Here is a 22,193-nt window from a genome sequence, read left to right as displayed (position 1 = left end):
CAACAAACCCCTGTAATCTCACTCTCAGCTCATATCATTAGCGTCCCATAAAATACCTGTTTTACAAATAATGTGTATCGTACAGGTGTGAGTTTAAAAATCACAGTTAATGATTTTTTTCCTTTAATGGTGTAATTTTCGCGGCATAAATATTAATGAAGCGTTTCGTTTAGAATTAGCCGACTTATAATTGCTAATGCTATGTCGATTTTATGATGAATTATACTGTGATGCGGCGGTTATTTTGCGGAATTTCAATAGAAAACAATGGGATTTTTTCCGCAAACTGTTCGGTCACTACTTATTTTCAGATGGTTATGTTAAATGATATAGTTTCGTTTAGTTATATAATTTCATGTACTACAGAGACGATAATATATTGGTAATAAATTTAAAAAAAAACAGTAATAATTGAAATATCCTGAAGTAACTGTAGTTTTAAAAATTAGATCGCAAATATTATCAAATAATGGACAATGTATGGAAGAAGTAGCAAAAAGTAAAAAGTTTAACGAATATAATCTAAGTTACCAAGTAGTTAAACAGCTGAAACTGATCAGTTGGTAGTAGTTAAAAAAATAATGTAAATAGAAAATGGGTTTAGGTAGATATTAAGCTAAATTGTGTGTATATAGTAGAATATAAATACGTGTAGTAGATAGGTTAAATAAAGTTTGTGTTTATTTATATTAACTTACTACAGCGATTATTATGCACATATTATATTTTAAAACGTTTTTTTTTTGTATTAAAAATGTTAGTTTGATTATTTTTTACTTTTTAGTGAACTCCTTATTTATTTTCTAAAGTATTTACGCTAATTAAAGTAATAATTAAAATACAGCCCGAATGAGGAAAAATAGGAATAAAGAAACAATGATTGATAATAAGGAACGTTTCAGGCCCCGGGGTCCCCTACCTAGTCTAGTCTAAATGTTCCAATCAAACTAGAACAAAAAAAGACAGCTGTCCTTTGGGAATTGAATCATCGACCTCCGCGTATCAGCTCAACGTTTTAACCATTACACCAGTGAAACAGTTGCCTACAATGTTTCTACGACGTCTCATACGATATGGATATTGTTTAAAAAGCAAACTGACTGATTTTTACACTGAACTACTTTCGATATTTCGTTACGTCGCTTCAGCTATAATATTATATATCAATATCTGATTATTTTACATAAAAAATATGTGAAATATTGTGAGTGCCTCTGAAATTTGAGGTTTTCCCTCGATTTTCTCCCTTCCCCTCATCATGTCCTGACTTGGTTCCAATGGGACCACCTCGGAAGTGCACTGTTTCGAATAAAAAAAGAATTTTGAAAATCGGTCCATAATTGACGGAGAAATCGGAAACATACATTAAAAAATATATATATAGTTGAACATAGAACTTCCTCCTTTTCTGAAGTCGGTTAAAATTAGGGCCGATGGATCCTAGTAGTAATATTCCTAGATTTCAGTTATTGTAAAGACAAATTGTAGGTAACAGTAATAAAGCGAGTAACAGCGAGGCAACACAGCTTAACACTAAAGAAAAGCAGCGAACAGCGAAGAGGGGAGAGAGAGTTTACTACCGGAGGTCGCATAACACGACAACAATCTATCACCTACTAGGTGTCAAATCAAACAAGAAGATGCTGAGTGCGTATTCTAACACGTCCTTTCGAATTCCCGCGAGGACGCGATTCGGAATTTTTGGAGCTGGGACGGAACGAACGAGTTAGGTGTAGCAAGAACCGGTATAAAACGGGTCCGCTGATTTATCTAAATTGCGTAACACGGCACGTTTGTTCGGCGTTCGATTCACGGTCAGATTTAGGCGCCGGCGTTTCTTTCTTCGCCGCCCGGTAGCGGCAGGTTGCCCAACTGACGTTACTCTCGTCGCCATTTAATTTATATTTCATTATCAGTCAGCGTATGTTCGCGGCTACCTGGTCGAATTCAAAAGTTGTCCCTAGTCCCTATGAAAACTGTAAAGGTCAATTATTTTAACGCACTATTTTAAAAATTGTTCTGGATAAAACGAACATAAAAACACATGTAGATCGAGGATACTTGGAACCTTCAATTTCAAATAAGGACGAGAAACTTAAAAGCAGAGCTATCGCTTCAGACGACAGTAAAATAACAGCTCATGCGGATTTAACAGATCAATTGAAAAGTCCCCGGCCTACCATAGTAAAATACATATTTTTGGCAAAATTATTTTTTTTATTCAACATAATTCCTTTCAAGGGTGATACACTGATTACAGCGACCCTCCAACTTTTCGATACTATTTTTGTAGTACGATTTGTCTTTTGCTTCAAAATAGGCCTCAGTTTCGGCGATCACCTCTTCATTGCTTCATCCACGCTTTGGAGCAGGTTCATCGCGTGCAGTCCATTCGGATGACTGTCGATTGGACTTCGGATTGAAACGATGGGGCCATGTTTAATCCATTGTCACATATCGACGCAAAAACTCGGGTTCATTAGGGTTGATCATCTTCAAACACTGCTCCGAATCATCAACTCGTCGTGGTTTTTGGTCAAAAGTGAGCTCGCACGGCACCCACTTGCACAGAGCTTTCTCATACCCAAATATTCGTGAATGCTATGATGTTCACGTTCAGTTGATATCTATAGAGTGTCTGCTACTTCATTCAATTTCAATTTACGGTCATTCAAAATCATTCTGTGGATTTTTTAATGTTTTCGTCGGTAACAACCTCTTTTGCGCGTCCACTGCGTTCACCGTCTTCGGTGCTCATTTCAGCACGTCTAAACTTAGCATACCAATATTTGATGGTTGATTATCTTAGGGCGGTGTCCGGAAACTCGGCACCAAGCCAAGTTTTTGCTTCAACTGTATTTTTTTCCCTTCAAAACGCAATATTTTATCAACACGCGAAATTACTTTTTATCCATTTTCTTTTAACAATAACAAAAGTTGTTTCACTCAAAATGCTATAATTCACAAACTAATGATTCGACAGCTGTCAAATTTATACGCGCATCTTTCGAGGGTTAGGACTAACTAAAAAATATATGGATTTAATCTATTAGCGCCATCTATGTGACAGGCCGGGGACTTTTCAATTGACCTGTTAATCTATTTAACGTAAAGTTAAGAATACACTCAACAAGTTCATGTGGTTAGGTTCGCTTCAATCTTCTTTAACTTACAATCGAGATATTTTCCCAAGTATTTGGCTGATTCTGCTTGAGGAATCGGGCATCTGTCAAGTGATATGATTAGGTTTTTGTCATTTCGCCGCAACGCAAAATTAACATGGACAGATTTGGAACTATTAAGCTATTATTTATAGATATTGTTCACTGTTACTTGTACTTTTTCTACAACCTTAGGCATTGATATATATTTTGCCATGATAATTTCTTTGTTGTTGTAATATAAGCATTGTAGAGCAGATATAGGAGTAGTTCCAAGACAATACCCTGGGGACCACTAAAGAAAATAGATTTGTGTTGAGAATACCCCTTCATACGATACTCTATATATTCTTTTAAAAAGATATGACTGTTTGACTGCGATAACAATTTGCTCATCTGCAATTATGGCATTGTGGTATAAAATAATGTTGTTAATACCTTACAGGCAGCTAAATGAAGATCTTCCAAAACAAAAACCATTATATTTTATTTAGATATAAAACAATGAAATTACATATACAACTAAATACTACATACTTCAACGAAAAGTAAACTATTCGAGATATTCGATGTTTTTTCCCGACGATATTTTAGAGTCATACATTCCTTAACCGTAGCCAAGTTTCGGTGCCAGAAACTATGTTTAATATTACTTGGGCGTGCAAACTTGTTTAAAAAACAAACAGTACCAGGGCAAATTACGATAAACACGCAGATAAATGAATGAACAGGTCCTGCTCAATATCGCCATGACTTATATATGAAAAATTATTTATGTTGGTTTAATGTTAATATTCAATTCTCTATGAGTAATAAACTTGATACGAATGATGAATGATAGGTATGCTATATTGAAGTTAATTCTACTATACTGTCGTGAAATACTATTGAAGTACAGGTGAAAATTCGAAAAATACCCGATATCTGAAATTAATATGCCACTACTCTGTAATTATTAAATATATTGAATAACCAACGAGCATTTAAAGTTTCTGTAGTAAATACAGTTCATTTTCTGAGAACTCTGATATCAAATTAAATGAAATGATATCCAGAAATACTTACGGCAATATATCAACAGTTAAATATTAGAGATAAATGAATGAACAAGTCCTGCTCAATATCGCCATGACTTATATATGAAAAATTATTTATGTTGGTTTAATGTTAATATTCAATTCTCTATGAGTATTAAACTTGATACGAATGATGAATGATAGGTATGCTATATTGAAGTTAATTCTACTATACTGTCGTGAAATACTGTCATTTTCTGTAGTAACTCTGATATCAAATTAAATGAAATGATATCCAGAAACACTTGCGGCAATATATCAACAGTTAAATATTAGGTTGATTTAATTTTTATGCACTCTTTCATTGAATTCAATATATATTTATTTCTCAGAACAACAGTTTATGATTGCAACTGATTTAAATTTTTAAAGCACTCCAAACATTTAAAGCATTCTAGATGAGGCCATCATTGTCTTATGGAACAAGTAATTATAATTGCGTTTCACAAATGATGATATCGATAGTCGTAACCCCAGTCCCGCATATTCACCAGATTTAGTATCATTCAACTACCACTTGTCTTTATCATTGCAGTACTCATTAGTAGATGAGCTATATTAAAATGTTGATTGAGATAAATGAAAAGGTTAATTAATATGTAAAACAATAATAAAGAGTAATTAACTAAAGTTTTAAGTTAATGAGATAATAATAAAACGCGTTTATTTATTACTCCAGCGCCGTTCTTATCGAGACTACAGGAAAATTAACAAGATGTAGTATATGATTGGCTAGAGGAGTTATTTTAGTTATGATTATGACGTTTTCATTGTTAAAATACTCGTATTTCGTTGGAGAAGTAAATTTAAATAAGGTATTGAGAACATTAACAAAAACGAAAGAAACAAAACAAAGTTGGTGTATACAAAAATGGCATATTTCAACACTGAAGTATATTATTATTAGTATTATTATGTATATTCATATAGTATGATGTATTTCCTATAAATATATCCTGTATATGTCGATTCTTATCGATTGTGTAGACATTTTTGCAATAACCACTAGGAACCATAATATTAACATTGATATATACAAATTTAACATACCCTACCAAAGCATGTTGGATAACTACAGTCCTTTTAATAAAACACATCGTAGATAGCGTTGAATGTGCTGTAAAATTCAGTTAAACAAAAACGTAAGACTCGTTTTAAACTCAGGGCGGATTTTTCCTTCTCATTTTACTGGTTTGTAATACTCCAGTTAAAAAGAGACAGAATTCTGTCTGGTACAAGTACTGGTCGACAATGTTGTCATATTTCTACGAAATTATTCAAAACATGAACGAAAACGTCAGTAACTGCTTGTGTCTCTAATCAGTTCAAATCTTCGAATAAGAACGAGTTAAGAGGGGGCCTTCTTGCCAGTAAACACATGCGTTAGAGAGATAAGTATTAACACTTTTAAATATTAAGCTGCTACAGTTTTATTGGAAATGCTTAATGTGTTGTAGTTTTACTCAATATTAATATATACATTCTGGTTAAACATTTCTCAGAAAATAAAAAGCAATATAATGTTGGATTCATCGAAAACAAATCGTTCACGTACAAAACGGGCGATGTATCAATACTACTTTATTGTTAGCTCTATTCGAGATAAAATTTTCGAATTGTATAAAAACAGTGAGTCGTTTTTTCGATATGAACATAACTTAACACGATTATTTGAGAAAAAACTGTTAGTCTAGGAAGTATCCATAGAAAACTTAGTGATGTGCGGATCTTTGAGAGATGTAGGTCGTTCTTTTATGCACTATTAGGAGACATAGGATTTAAATGTCGTGAAGATAACCCACAAAGAGATCTCATGGAACTTTAAGACATTTACAGACAGACAGACATAAGATTTCTTATTTTAATTTATGTATCTAGACGAAACATTGATATTTTCTAATGGAATATTGGGAAACTCTTGATAAAATGCTAATAAAGAGTGCAAAGATAACAAAAGTGAAAATTTTAGGGCGAGTTGTCAGTCAATCGCCCACATACTCCTCTACTGCTTCATTACTTTCAAATATTTTGCCTCCAAGTTATTCATTCAAGAGCGTAAACAAAAGTGACAAGAGCCGGCTTGGCGGCGCAGTGGTAAAGGCGACAGGATGATCCACCTACTGTCGCGATAGTCGGGGGTTCGAATTCTGTTAAGCCATGGTCGTAAATTTATGTTTGTGATTGTTTAATATTTGTGATTGTCTTAGACAAGAGTGCAAAATCAGACAAGGAAAATGATCCCAGTCAGGCCAGTAACCAGGTTGTAGGCATGATTCTGAGGACTGTGGTTCGGTACCCACGTTAAACTGTAGGTCCAGTCCAGATAAACCGCTAGTTGCTAACAGGAGACTTTAAAACATATAACAAACTGACAAGTCGGGGCTATAAGGAGGCTGCTAAGCTAAGTGGTAAAATTATCGTTAATATTTGATTCCTATATATATATATATATATATATATATATATATATATATATATATATATATACATATTCATAAACTCAGTTTCGCCTCATCTTCGTTATAATTTGTTGATATCGTCTATTGTCATTAAAAAACTGGTGTTTTCATTATTTTTTTCTGAATTTTATCAAATTTTCACAACCATATATAAGAAATTAACTAGTAAGTGAAAAGATGAACATATAATAAACAAAACCAGAGATAGATTACCGCAATGGAACCGGGTAAAAAGCACCAATCATATGCCACGTCTCGTTAACTTCCTCGCGCGGTCTTTTTTACCGCAGGTACCGGAAAGGGGACACTCACCTGGGCTCTCCTCTTGTCGTACGTAAGGGTGATTGTCACGTGACCCTCCCTCCTGTCCTCGATCTTCAGCACGGTGCTCTCGGCCAATCGCAGCGCCGGCGTCTCCTCCGCCGACTGTATGAAGTCCTCCGTCCGCATGTCCTCGATCCGCTTGAACTCGCCGCTCGCCAGCTGGATCAGCTGGCCCTTCTGGAAGTTGGCCGGCACCGCGTTGTTGTTCAGCGCGCGTTTCGGAGATCGCGGGGGCGACGCGGCCGCCGCCAGCCTCTTCCTACCCTCGGGCGGTTTCTGCAGGTCGAGGGGCGCGTTCCTCGGCCCGTCCTCCGGCCTGATGAGCAGCCGGTGCTTCATGGAACCCTCCTTACCCGACGGCACCTTGAACCCGGGACTGGCCGGCAGCGAGGTGGGCGTCAGGGGCGGCGTCCGTTTGTCCCTGATCGCGTTCATGCTGTAGGGCGGTTTCACGATGGTCGAGGGGGGACTGAATGTGGCCGACGGCGACATGAAGGTGGCCGTGGTGCTGGCCGTCGGGGTACCCGGCGAGAACGTCTCCTGGGGGCTGAGGGGAGTGGGCGGGAATGGCGGCGTGCCGCGTATGATGTAGGGCTGCGGGCACAGGCCGGGATACGGGTAGGAGGTGTACTGGGGGCTATGGGGGAAGAGTCTGAGGGGCGAGAAGGGCGCTATGGTGTCGTTGCATTCCTCCTTGGGTTGCGTGAGGTTGACCGGGAGCGAGGTGGACGGCGGCGACGACATGTACTTGCCGAGGGGGCGCGTGGGAGCGATCCGAGTCCCGTTCGGGAATGTGGCGGCGCTGCCCGATCCATTATAACTTCTGTAATGAATAAACGGTACGGGTTCTTCTGTACATCTGAGGAAGAGAAAGAAAGACGGCGTGTGTAGCTGGCGATCGTTACCAGAAATGTTGTTGGACGTGATGAGGGTGAGGGGAGTGATGGTGTTAGTTCAACCAGGCCTGTAAATTAATTTTAAAGGATCTACAATTGATGGCGTTACTGTTTACTAAATCGCTGACTTCGTCGAAATGCGAACTATTTAACTCTTTTCTTTAACACTTTAACATTAATTTTAAATATCGAATGCCGATTGAATCTTATAAGGGCCATGCTCCATCGATTTCAACATGCGAATACTGGTTTCAACGTTTTAAAAGTTAGAAGCTGAAAGAATTTGAAAGCATTACTCCACGATGATCGGTGTAAAACCCAAGACACTTCAAGCTGAAGCCTCACACACTTCATCCAAGTGTGAACGAAATGTTTTTTCGGTGCGCTGAAAATCGAGTAAATGGCATTTGCGGGAAGTTCTACTTTATTACTTAAATGCGAAGAAAATGACGGCTGAACATCATCGAATGCTGCTCGAAGCCTATGACAACCATGCTTCATCCGATTCAACACGTGGAAATGTGTTGAAAGTTGAGATTCTGACATCGAAGGCAAAGAACGTTACGGACAGCTAAAAAAGATATGAAGACGAGGATTTGAAGGCATTACTTGATGATAATCGGTCTGAATCGGTAAGGAGAATATGCGGAATTGTGGTGAGTAATTCAAGAAATCATTTCTAATCGTTTGAAGAACATGGGAGTGATCCAAAAATTTGAACATTTTGTACGGTCTGGATTAAAGCCAAGAGACTTGAAAAGTAGTTCGGTTATGTGTGAAATGATGCTTCAGCGGAAAACCAGTTTTGCATCGTATTGTCAAAGGCGAAAAAAATCATGGGTACCACCTGGTCATGCATCAACATCAACGACAAAGCCGAATATCCATAGCTATCGTATTTGATGGGATTAGATTGATGTTAGATACTATGAGCTGCAAAAAACCTAACGAATTGATGCCTTTGAGCCTAGAACTACGCGAAAACGGCCGGAATACAAGCAAGGACATAACAAAGTTATTCCTCAGCATGTAATGCTCGACCACATGTTATAACACCGGTGAAAACAGGCTTGGAAACCTTAAAATGTACAGTGATACCCCACCCGCCGTATCCTCTAGACCTTTTTCCTTCCGATTACTATATGTTTCGAAATAATATGAGTCGCGATCTGTCTGAGCAGCGCTTCACCTCTCATCAAGATACCAAAAAATGTTTCGATTCATCGTCCTTTCGAGACTCAACCAGTAAATTGTCCGAAAGATGGAAGAAAATAGTTCGAATAAAATATACTGTACCGACCTTTCACAATAAGGCTTCGAATTTAAAAAAATCCTTTAAAACTAATTTGTAGGCCTAATATATTAGCCGGGGATATTACCTGGAGGCGGCTGTAGGTGGCAGCAGCTTCGGCGCCGGCCTGAGGAACACCTCGTGCGGTGGTTTGGAAGGGTTCCGGCTCCACTGTTCGGAGTAGGTCATGTAGGGCATTCGTCCTTCTACACCGGCGGAAATCATCGGCCTAATGGCCTCTTACAGCCTCTCTGTAACAGAAATGGAATCCGTTATTACACAGATCCAAAGGAAGTCTCAATAAATTCAAGTAAAAAACCAAATAACTTATAATTTTCTTGCAGTTCTCCTGCTAGAACAAGAAAAATCTCAGATATAAGGCAATAAAAGCAACAATATAAGGATATTCTTTATTTGTTTACGTTGTATTATGTTTCGAAATCGTTAGAACCCTTCAAAATATCCTTATAATGCAATCACAGCATTCGTCACATTTCGTCACCCGACCGATTTCTTAAAATATCTAGTGACGTATTAATCGCGCCATATAACACCTCCTCCTGAAGCTTAATAAGTCTGGACGGCTTGATTTTGTGGTTAATCATTTGCGAAAATCGCCTGTACTGTAATTTGCCTTTGATGATTTTCAGCATCGCACTGTTTCTACCTAAATTTCTATAGAATAGTTTGTATGGAGTGGATTCCTTAGCTTTAGCCACTCCACATTCCAATAGTCTACACAACTGAGCTACTCTATTGAATCTTTGGTTGACGTACACCCTGAATTGTAAGCCGCTATCCAAATTCCAGTAGACTATGTTAATTAACAACAACTGCAGTCTGCCTTTGGTGGCCTTACGTCTGCAACGGTGATTTTTCAGAAATGAATATTTCCGAATACTTTGACGGCTACTGGACTATAAGCACTTTCACTGCAACTTTGGTAACCTGCAATTTGCAATTTTTCCAGATCCATTACCTCAATATAATGATATTTTAGCAAAAATGTTCAATGTTGTTTAAAATTTAAATGATTCATTTCTTACACCCAACAAACACAAACTCGACTCATCAAGAACATCACAAACCAATAAAGAACTTGAAAGGGAACAACTAAAAGCAGAAATCGAGAAAAGGTAGTGATTGTTTTGTACACTCAAATATATCTTGTTTCTTTTATATGGAATGCCCTAAATCTTGGGGTAAATGTTACATCGTTGATGTGGAAGCTTTTGCAAGAAAATACATTGAGAACGATGATACCAAAACATATATCGAAATCACCAGGTTACAACTAAATTACAGTTACTACTAAGGACTTATTGACTGGCTGTCTGAGTTCTACCTCATCAGATTACCATTGATGCTATGTCAGGTGGCTTTAGGAGTACCTTGAGTAAAACAAAGTGAGTACTACCAAGTACAATTACTCTTTAATTATACTCTAAGTATTCTCTTCTATTATGTCCATGGCCTTCATTTTATATTTTTTATGATAGAGCTGCTCTTCATCTAGTTTTTATATCCTTGTTCCCCCTTCTTCTTTCCTTTATTATTATTATTATTGTTGTTTTTATTCCCCCTATACTGTAATCTTTGTAATCTAGTATAGCTATTTAGCTCTTTGTTGGTTAGGTAGCGATAAACATAGCTAATTCGTTTAAAAGCCTTGTCTTAGCAGCGTTGGATTACTAGTCAGTTTGACATCAGTGCAAACCCATAAGTCCAAATAGGCTTAATAATGAACTGATAAACCGATCTGTTTAATGTTAAATCAAATTAGAAGCATACAATATGTCGACAGGAAAGTCACAGTTCTCTTGTTTACCATATCATCAAAGTGTCAAGTAATTCCTTCACGAAAATACATTTTGTCAGGCACAGGAACTAACCAAAATAAGTATCGGGAAAGTCAGAACACTAAGAAAGGTCAAACAACATCAATATTAAATAAATATCTGGCCCGTCAATAAAAACGTCCATTATTCCTACTTTAAAACAAATTTATTCGACTTCTTCTCGATGTTGCTTCGTAATTGAGCCCATATTTCACCAACGGAATTCTTCGTATCTGATCGGTGCCCTAATAAAGAAAGTGGCAGCAGTGGGGCTCTCAATGAATGCCGATCAATTCGCCAACAACGAGCTGATTCGGCTCGATAATGGCCAGATCGATCCAGCGGAATTGTCCGATTTTATTTCGTTCTGTTGTGTCGAGCCCGCTCTATTTCCCGACGCTCTATTTTCCGTGGAAGTACGCCGTATCGGACGGAATCCGGATACCTGTCTACGCCCCTGCACTTTATGGCTTAAATTTCGTTTCAGGGGAATTGTTTTTTAACAACAACGAGGTCAATGGGTGTGTTATCACTATTATATAGTCTATTCGAAATAATAGTGAAATGACGTCATCAGGATGTTTAACATCGAGGTCATACATTTTGCTTCATTTGTCTCATTTTGCTCTAGTTAAAAAGAGACCAGCCTATAAAATTCGCCTGATTGTCTGCAAAATCCTTCAAAACACTACTGATAATAATTAGAAACTATAAACTATCAACCGTTCATTGCTTGTTTTGATATATTTCAAATTGCTGCATAATATTTGTGAATACTCTGACTGAAACTGCCGAAGCTATTTGATAGTTAGAGTCAGAAACAGACTGCGTCTCTAGTCAGTTGCTTCGAACACGAACCAATTAAGGGGGGCATCTTTCCGCCAGTAAAATGCGTTACAGTTATATTAAGTTGTTGGGATTTTTATTGGAAGTACCTTTTAGCGTATTACAGCTGCACGGAATATTAGTATAGACTAATATATAGACTAAAACCTCTCAAAAAATGCATTACGATATAATGTTGGATTTTCCGAAAGAAAGTTTTATAAGAAGCGGGTGACGAATTAAAATCACCTTGATGTTAAATCTGTTCGAGGTCAAATTTGTGCAATATATAAAAACAATAAGTAGTTTTTTCGATATAAACATAATTTAAAACAATTTTCTCAGAGAACACTGTTAATCTGAAAACTATCCGTAGAAAACTTAGAGATATGGAGCTCTTTCAGGAATTTAAGACTTCCCTTTATACATTGTTAGGAAACATGATTTAAATGGCGTACAGATAACCCATGAAGAGGTACAATGGAACTACCAGGCGTCGTAAAAGCATATAATAAAATTAAGGAAGATTTGTTATTTCTATTTGTGTCTCAAGACGAGACATACACATTTCAAAATAAAACATTCTGGTACTCTTGGCAAGACGATAATAAAAATAGTGTAAAAACAACAGAAGTGGATGATTCTCATTTTGCTCTAGTTAAAAAGAGACCAGCCTATAAAATTCGCCTGATTATCTGCAAAATCCTGCAAAATCAAAACATTACTGATAATAATTAGAAACTATAAACCATCAACCGTTCTTTGCTTGTTTTGATATATTTCAAATTGCTGCATAATATTTGTGAATACTCTGACTAAAACTGCCGAAGCTATTTGATAGTTAGAGTCAGAAACAGACTGCGTCTCTAGTCAGTTGCTTCGAACACGAACCAATTAATGGAGGCATCTTTCCGCCAATAAAATGCGTTAGAGTTATATTAAGTTGTTGGGATTTTTACTGGAAGTACCTTTTAGCGCATTGCAGCTGCACTGAATATTGGTATAGACTAATATATAGACTAAAACCTCTCAAAAAATGCATTGCGATATAATGTTGGATTTTCCGAAAGAAAGTTTTATAAGAAGAGGGTAACGAATTAAAATCACCTTGATTTTAAATCTGTTGTAAAAAAAATAAGTAATTTTTTCGATATAAACATAATTTAAAACAATTTTCTCAGAGAACACTATCCGTAGAAAACTTAGAGATATGGAGCTCTTTGAGGAATATAAGACTTCCCTTTATACACTGTTAGGAAATATGATTTAAATGACGTACAGATAACCCATGAAGAGGTACAATGGAACTACCAGGCGTCGTAAAAGCATATAATAAAATTAAGGAAAAATTGTTATTTCTATTTGTGTCTCAAGACGAGACATGCACATTTCAAAATAGAACATTCTGGTACTCTTGGCAAGACGATAATAAAAATAGTGTAAAGACAACAGAAGTGGATGAAAAAAGATAAAGGTTATAACATTTGATTAGGTTTTGTTAATCATAATGTTTTTAACAATTCATTGCAGATATATTGGCAGACATGAATATGTTGAAAACAGGAATGGTTTTATTCCTGGAGCAAAGTTAATGTTTGTTAATGTTAATGTTAATAGTTTATTTATTGATTTGAATAGTGACTCGTTTGACCTGAATATAATCTGCAAACAGCTAAAGATGTAATAAATCTAATTTTATTAAGAAAAATGTACATAGGTAGTAACCGAAAAAAAAACTAAGAAGAAATACAGTGATATCAAAATGACTTGACAAGGAAACAAGAATTAAACGTAAAATGGTAAGTATGCTCTCTAGCAAAAATAAAATACATTATTAGGAGATGCAGTTGATAATTAGGGGAATTAGTCTGTTCTGTAACACTTCAGACTAGTGTTTGACTGTGAATGTTTAAATTTTATTCTTCTATTTCTACTAAAATCTTCAAGTAATCATATTCGTCATTTAAACATATCCTCAATTATTATTATTATCAAAAGAAAGAGAACTTGAAACATTTGCCAATGATACAGTTATCATAGAAAAAGCTGTATATCTGTTTACGACTATAGAAATAGTACAAGTCGCGATCAACAAGATCTGCAAATGGACTAGAGACCTCAGAATATATCTCGATGGTAGATTCACCTAGAAATATCATGTTAGCAAACATAGAGCAGATTAGACTAAAAGTCAAGCAAATGTACTGAACTGAACCATTTCACATCTAGTACGAATGCACACTTAGATTCAGGAGTTCAATCAGTCGCAGTTGCACATTAGTCACTATCGACGAAACCATTCTGGCCAGATCTCGGTCACATCGCTGTTTATTCTTTCATTTAATTTTCCTTGCTCTTGGCAGCACACAAAATCGCGGAAATAATGGTTGGGAAACGTGAAGTGACGTCATTGTTTCGTAACGATTGGTAATATGGCAAATCTTTAAGTCTTCTACCTCTATTTCTACTAAAATCTTCAATAAATCACATTCCTAATTTAAAAATATCGTCAACTATTATTGTAAATCAATATCTTTGGGATTCTGACTGTAATAAAGTGAATTTATTGGAAATCTCAAAGAAATGTAATTGAGACATTAGCGGCAAACAAAATTAATTATTTTTTTTGTAATTCCTGTTAATTAACTCGATTAATTTGTCAACCCGGTTCAATCAACTGTGGAAGCTAATTACAACGTTATGACATCGCCGGATCGGTTGTCTTAATAGTCAAGTCAAAAAAGACTCGTCCCGCCATCCGATGATACAATCGAAACAGTTTGGAAACCGATCGGCAGACAACAAAAACCACACACAATTTATCGGGAAATAAACGATTTGCAAGCTCGTTTGACGACCTCGTCGATGGCCGAACCTAAACCAAACCGAAACGAACTCACGGGCATTGTTTACTTTTCTGGAATTTGCGATAACGAGCGCCGATACGTACGCAATTACGAGATCGTCGTCTGGTCCCCGTCGATCGAGATCCGAAAGAGGAGGCGACGCGTCGACGGAAACGGAAAAGTCGTGCTGTCTGACAACGGCGCGATCCGCACCAGACCGGCCGGGTACAAGGCGAAGGTTAAAACCGGGTTTCGGCCAATTAGGAGCCGAACATGTCGTAAAAACGGTTCAATCAAATATCGCGGCGGTTAATTTTAGTTCGGATCGGGATTTATAAGTAAGACGGGTGCCACTCTAGTCTTTCGAACTCGTTGGTCAACGAACGTAATTCCGAAAATTGGATCAAGTATATCAAGATCACAGTAGTGAAGAAAATGTTCCAAGGGGCCGTTGAGCCATTGATACCTTATACAAAGAACCTTCAGTAGGATTAATGAACCTTTGTTAGTTGTCAAAACAACCAATATTCTCGTAAAACTGACAGAACATTTTATTATTTATTTTTTTATTATTTATTAATTTCTATTTCCATCGAGTTCTAGGCATTTTCCTAAAAAAAGGAAAATTAGATCTTGGAATGATTGCAATGATATTCGCAATTATATATATGTCGTTAAATGGTTCTTATTCAGTTTTATCTTTCTTTGTACTGAAAAAGTCGAGTCTAGAGTTTGTCCAAGTTATATGTCATTTTTAGCGTTTTGGGAACTTTCGACTATCGACTGTTTAGTAACTGACTACTTCTTACTATCGTCCCTATGTTTGGTTCGATTTTACTACTTTTTACCAGTGACTGTTTTCAGTGGCTATTTTCGGTCCGAATGATTTTGTTACTGTCTACTAAGATTTCCTGCTATCTTTGGAATATCTAAATTCATACAATTTTTATTACATTACACATTTTTAAACGCAAATTTTAAATTTGTAATATCTCCGAAAATATTTGTTTAATTTACATGCCGTAAGGAACCATATTGATCTATATTAATTGCACACTGTATTTAAGGTACTTAATTCGATAAGGATTAATGCCGTATTGCTTAAAATAGCTTCGTAAATAAGCCATTTTCTCACGTAAAAAGTAAACAATAAAAATGGTTAATGTGGGTTATCCCTAAAAGATAAACATATACCATCGCGGACTTTTTTGTAGACCTTTTTATGGTGTACAATACTGTAGTACATTAATTTGATCTAACTCGTAGGGTTAGGCAGCGTTTTTGCTAATTGCTAAATAAGCCTAAAAAAATAGGTTAATTTACGACATCACGTTAGAAACCTCTAAAATTAGCAATGTGGCCTTAGTATATTATGCATGTATTATACATATAAACCTTCCTCTTGAATCACTCTATCTATTGAAAAAAACCGCATCAAAATCCGTTGCGTAGTTTTAAAGATTTAAGCGCACATAGGGATATAGGGACAGAAAAGGCGACTTTGTTTTATACTATGTAGTGATATATAGTTTTATGATTTTTTTGATATTTTTTTGTAAATAACAATATATTCTATATTAATATAGCAGCATTTTGGAACGATATTTTTCAAGATTTCGTGGATTAGTTTTTTTTTCTATGATTAGGTATATGTTTAATTTTTATTTAGTATTTATGGTTATAGTACATCTTCAGTTTTTAGGTTTTGTTCAAGTTTTATTGTATTGTATATATTTATTATAGTATATTATTTAAAAATACCAATTAACATATTAAAATACGATGAAACATTTGTGGGTTACTATTCTATTCCTTTTTACAGATCCCAGAACATTCAAATATAAAAGTAATTGTATTTCTTTAAAATGATATTATTAATTGCATGTTAATAAAATTCAGTAATTATATTTTTCCTTTTCTTTTTTAAAGTTAGTAGTATCGCATATACTACCGTTGGAAAATATAAGCACAAATAAAATTAACTGTCCCAAGCAATTATCTCCGTCTTTTCCTCTCTCACAAGAACGCATTCGTTCATCTTCGTCTGACATCACGAATTAAAATAACAGTCGACCGTGCATTCGACTAAAAATAGTAATTACTACTTTCAGTGGTTAGTTTTTTGACTATCGATTGTTCCGACTGTTTTTCAACGCTAGTTATTTGACTGTAGTTTATTTTTCAACTTCAGTCTCTTTTCCAGCACCTATTACTTATTGTATTTCTCGCTTTTATTTTGTTCGATTTCTGATTATCTTTCTCTTAATAACTTGCTGGTCACTCTGTGATGTACCTTTCTTAACATACTTGAGATGAAATGATAAAATAAGAGTTTAGAAGCGTGTTCAAGTGTTTTCTACTTCAACATTTTTATATATAGTACCCAGTATTTATTGTACTCCTAGCTTTTAACTTAGTTTAATTTCTGATCAGTCTTGCCAATACAAATATGCTAAATGTACGCGCTATGTTATAAATGTTGAAAGAAGAAAATGGAGACAACCAATTAAACTTACTAGATAATTGAAGGACATTTGTAAGATGATGAAATTACTTGTAATAAAACATTTTAAAAAAGCAAGAAGTGGTTTAAAAATAATAACATACACATTTTTCCATGAATTAATATTCCTTATTCTTTATCGTTATATATGTGGCCTAAAATTTAAACATACATGGAGAGTGAGAAAGAAATTAATAATCACGTTCCAAAACATATCTGGGAACATTTCGTTGAAAATAAAGGTTATTAAAAGTAGCAAAAATTGCGAAAGCCGAAATATGAGGAAATGTGAGGAAATTTGGATTTTCACCAAATCTAAACAAACACCTCAATGAAAAGATTTACTGAAGTGGATGGTAATAATTTATTGAACCTTAATTTATCTGCGATATTAGTTATAAGTTTTTAAATTTTAGTAGAAATAGCTGGAAATAGGTCCAACTAGTCTGGTCAGAACAATATTCCATCAAACATTATCAGAGCTGTCGTTAAAGCTCGACCAGATTGTATCTTACCTGTCTTTAATCCTTGCCTCTAGGAATGAATTCCCAGATGTGTAGAAGAGAGGAAAACATTTGCTTCCTCCAAAAGTTCTTAGAAGATCCATGATTATTTCGACCAGTATGAACATCTTTTGGGAAAAGTCAACAATGACAACAACAATGTTTATCACTCAACCAATATGGATTTCGAAAAGAGAAACAAACAACTATATTTAAACTAACAGACTGTTTGAAAATTATGTTCAAAGAGGTTTCAATTAATGTTCTGCTATTTAAAAATAAAAATGTTCAACTAAAATAATATCATATGATTCATATGACCGGTGACCAAGACCATCCCCGAAGAGATCCGGTCTTACCCACGCTGGTTACAGGCGTGACTGGAATGGTTATACCGTGTTGGATTTTATACTGTTGCTTCGTAATGTCTAAAGAAATACTTAAAACTGTTTTTCAGAACCAGAGTCTACTGTGTAGTAACGTAAACCTTCAAGAAATGTTATACTCATTGAGTGACGCTTAAAATCGCTTTACTTACCAAAAATCACTTAACGTACTACCAAATTGAAACCGATTTATTGCTCTTGTACAACGATTAGATAAATTATAATGGTTTATTTACACATGGCTGTAATTACATTGCCGATATAAGTACCGAATGTATCAGGTTATTTATTATTTAAAATACACATCAATGGTGCAACTTATCTCGATTTACTGCTGTTGTACAAGCTGAGTTTTAATCTGTTCTATCTTGTGTCAAGCTATCATTAATACGGTATATATTATCAGTCAAAATTTAATATCTCCATTCGATATTATCGATATTTACACGGTGAGTGAAGTTGCATCACCAGGACGTTGATTTTTTGAACACTTTATTGACATTAAATTTAACCGTATTTATGGCTTATGAATCATTATACTAAATACTCACTGCATATTTATATTTAGTGAAATATGTCATCTGAACTTTTTATTCAATTGGTGAATACATAAATAACTGAATTGTCAACTGGTGACTGAAGACCAGAGTTGGCAATGATAATCTTTGTTTCGAGAAGAGAAAGAGGTCGAGCGGAAATATATCAAGTCTATAGGGTTTTTTTTTATTATTTTTATGATAATTTATTAGTGATTTTTTACGCTAATATTATTGATTGCGTTTATATGCTTTAATTTTGCTTTTCTTCTGATTCTGTTTCTCTTTGTAACTTGCTGGACCCTCTAAGATGTACCATATCTACAACTGGTATATTATTCTTTTGTTTCATTCGCTATAACGCATGATTCACAGCTAAACTATCTATCGTCGTTAATTTTAGTGATTTCTTTATTGTTTATGAATCATTTATGTCTCGTGTGTTATAAGGTTACCTTTTGAATGTTTTGTAGTGGGTATTATATTTTGAAAACACCTAATTTCGCCTACGACTGATTTGTTGAAAGATGCATTTAATATGTTATTGTTTATGATTTCTACCTCAAATGTTTTAAGTGTACCTTACTGGTTGATCTGAATATATAAGCTATTTTACTTGTAACACACTGTACGCCATGTCGCTCTATAATCGAGGAAGAAAAGGCCCTCCTCTCTTATTCCTATATCCAGGATGTTATGTAGCACTTCATTAAATTTCTCAGGTCTTGCTGAATTTATTGTTTTTTCCTTAAGTTTGGATATGTTAGTTTGGAAGTTGAAGACGTTGACAATCTTATGCATATGTTTTCGGTTCACTGTAAGGCTTCCGCATCATTTTAGATTTTATTTAAAGGCACATTTTTAAAACAAATTCCTTGTTAGATGTTTTTACTCATAGCAAAAATCAACACTCTTGAAATGAAGTGATAAAATCGACTTAATAGACAAATTTATTTATGATTTTTACGCTAATATTATTGATTGCGTTTATATGCTTTAATTTTACTTTTTTTCTGATTCTGTTTCTCTTTGTAACTTGCTGGACCCTCTAAGATGTATCATATCTACAACTGGTATATTAATCTTTTGTTTCCTTCGCTATAACGCATGATTCACAGCTAAATTATCTATCGTCGTTAATTTTTGTGATTTCTTTATTGTTTATGAATCATTTATGGCCATATTGCCATTGCCATCAATGTTATATAAGCTTACAGAATTTTCTTTTCTTGGTTTATTTATTATTCACTTCTAAAACATTTACGTTAATCTTTCATGTTCCTTCAATGACATGCAATTTTATTGTTGTTTTATTGTTATTTATGATATATTTATATGATTTATGATTGTTTTAAATATTACGACATTTATGCCGCTAAATATAGATGCATTGTTTCCTGTATAGATATAAAAATGATAAGAATATTAATGATAACATATTAAAAACCCTCAAGTTAAAATTGAATATAGATCGATGGAAATTTGGGGTTATGTTTCTTGGTGTGGCTGAGGTATCTTAGCGATTCGGCAAGATGAGATTAAGTATTGACTTCTATGGGAATTCATAGAAAAATCGAATTAACATCATTATTTAACAATAATGAAAGTATTTATCAATTGAAAAGACAAATCCTATTGAATGTTTTGTAGTGGGTATTGTATTTTGAAAACACCTAATTTCATCTACGACTCATTTGTCAAAAGATGCATTAAATATGTTATTGTTTATGATTTCATCCTCAAATTTTTTAAGTTGGTTGATTTCAGATCACGCTATATTACTTGTAACTCACTGTACCCCATGTCGCCCTGTATTTGAGGAAGAAAGTTCTTTCCTATCTTATTCGTATATCTAGGATGTTATGTACCACTTCATTAAATTTCTCTGATTTTGTTCTGTTTCCTTGTACTTGTTGAAACCGTCGTTTTGTTACTGTTCTTCTACTCTTTGTGTTTTTCTTTTTGTTCATTCTTAGTCTCAGTCATAATTTATTCAAATATGTTGTTGAAAAAGCCTTCGATAAAGTCTGGCATAAAGGATTAATGATTAGTAATGTATAAACACTATAAAAGGTTACCGAAGCAATACATTGAACTCTTAAACTCCTACATCTGAGTAAGGATGTTTAGAGTAAGAAGTAAGAAGCAACGCAAAGTGTTATTATTCCCTTCTTTACCTATTTTATACATGTGACATACTAAAAATAGAAAATGTTACTATGGTTACATGTTACTAATGAAGAAAGAACCAGAAAATTGTAACACGCAAGTAATAACATAATTAAGTGGACTCAGACAAGGAGAATAACAACCAACGAGCGTAAATCAGTGCATATTGAATTGACCTACAACCAAATTGTCCATACAGTCTAGATAAATATGAATAATATTATTACCCTAAACAGTAATAACGCTAAGCATTGTGAGAAGAATCTTCGTGCAAAATTCGAATTAGAATACTAAAAATATATAGGTTATTTGAAAGAAATTCTAAATTTTCCGTACATAATAAGTTGCTGATATAAAATCAATATTAAATTGTAATAATAAAGCCTATGTGGGCCTATGATTGAACTCCGTATGTCCATATAGGTTTCAGTATTTGCTTATATAATAGCAATTTATTATGTAGTGATAATTGTGATTTTCTTCCAATTAGCCAGTACATTTTCCTATATTTCAATTCCAGTTCTTTTCTTTTCTTCTTTATATGTTCCTTTCAGCAAAGTTTTGCATCAAGATTCATTCCGAGATACTTAGCGTTGTTGCTATATGGAATTATAGTATTATTTAATGTTATTGGTGCTTGTACGGTCTGTTTATAGGTGAAATGCATATGTACAGATTAACTTTCATTAATTTCTTATTTCTCAAGCTTTGGCCAAATTATTTATATAGTCGCTTGACTGTTGTAATTTTCGTGGGGCTTCTTCACTATTGTCTCCGACAGCTATAATTGCAGCATCATCAGCAAATGTAGTCATCGTAATATTTTTCATTTGTGGTATATCACAAGTGGAGAGTAGATAAAGCATTGAACCCAGTACACTTCCTTGTGGTACGCCTGCTTTAGCTTCTTTTATTGTAGAGTAAGCTTCTTCTTATTTGATTCCAAACATTCTGGTTGTAATGTATGATTTTAATAGTTCGGTGTGTTGTTTTGGTAGCATTTTCTGTAGTTTATGAACAAGGCCTTTATGCCAAACCTTATGGAAGGCTTGTGCTACATCTAAGAATATAGCTGAGCATACTTTTTTATTTTCGTAGGCTTTTTCAATAACATCTGTTAATCTGTGGACCTGGTCAATTGTTGAGTGCTTGTTAATAAACCCAAACTGGTGTATTAGTATTAGGTTTTTTCTCTCTATGATTGGTTTTATTCTTTTCAACAGGAATTTTTCAAAAACCTTAAATATTACTGGCAGTCGTGATATAGGTCTATAGGCTTTTATTTCGTTTGCTGACTTCCTAGGTTTTGGGATCATACATTTCCGCCATCTTCCAAATGCTTGGGACATGTTTTAATCTAAATGTTGTATTGATCAAGTT

At 34.7% G+C, this 22,193-nt stretch overlaps 1 protein-coding gene across 5 annotated transcripts in view; it reads right to left on the bottom strand.

Moving 5' to 3' along the window:
• The window catches only part of Atx-1 (Ataxin 1), a 280,299-nt gene that overhangs the window by 28,580 nt on the left and 229,526 nt on the right, over positions 1-22,193 (bottom strand). For all 5 annotated transcript variants that reach the window (XR_013007410.1, XM_076415944.1, XM_076415945.1 and 2 more), the window contains 2 exons: positions 9,296-9,458; positions 7,009-7,879 (listed from right to left, as the gene is read on the bottom strand). Coding sequence is in view for 4 of the 5 variants with exons in the window: in XM_076415944.1 (XP_076272059.1) it covers positions 7,009-7,879; positions 9,296-9,432 (1,008 nt within the window). In the remaining variant the exon portion in view is untranslated. The remainder of the gene's footprint in view (positions 1-7,008; positions 7,880-9,295; positions 9,459-22,193) is intronic.

This window comes from Rhynchophorus ferrugineus, unplaced genomic scaffold, assembly GCF_030347505.1.
Source record: "Rhynchophorus ferrugineus isolate W39M unplaced genomic scaffold, kcgeb_rfMv2 rfM10, whole genome shotgun sequence".
Lineage (NCBI taxonomy): Eukaryota > Metazoa > Arthropoda > Insecta > Coleoptera > Curculionidae > Rhynchophorus > Rhynchophorus ferrugineus.
Note: the sequence above shows the minus strand (reverse complement) of the source record. Positions and strands in the feature narration are given on the sequence as shown.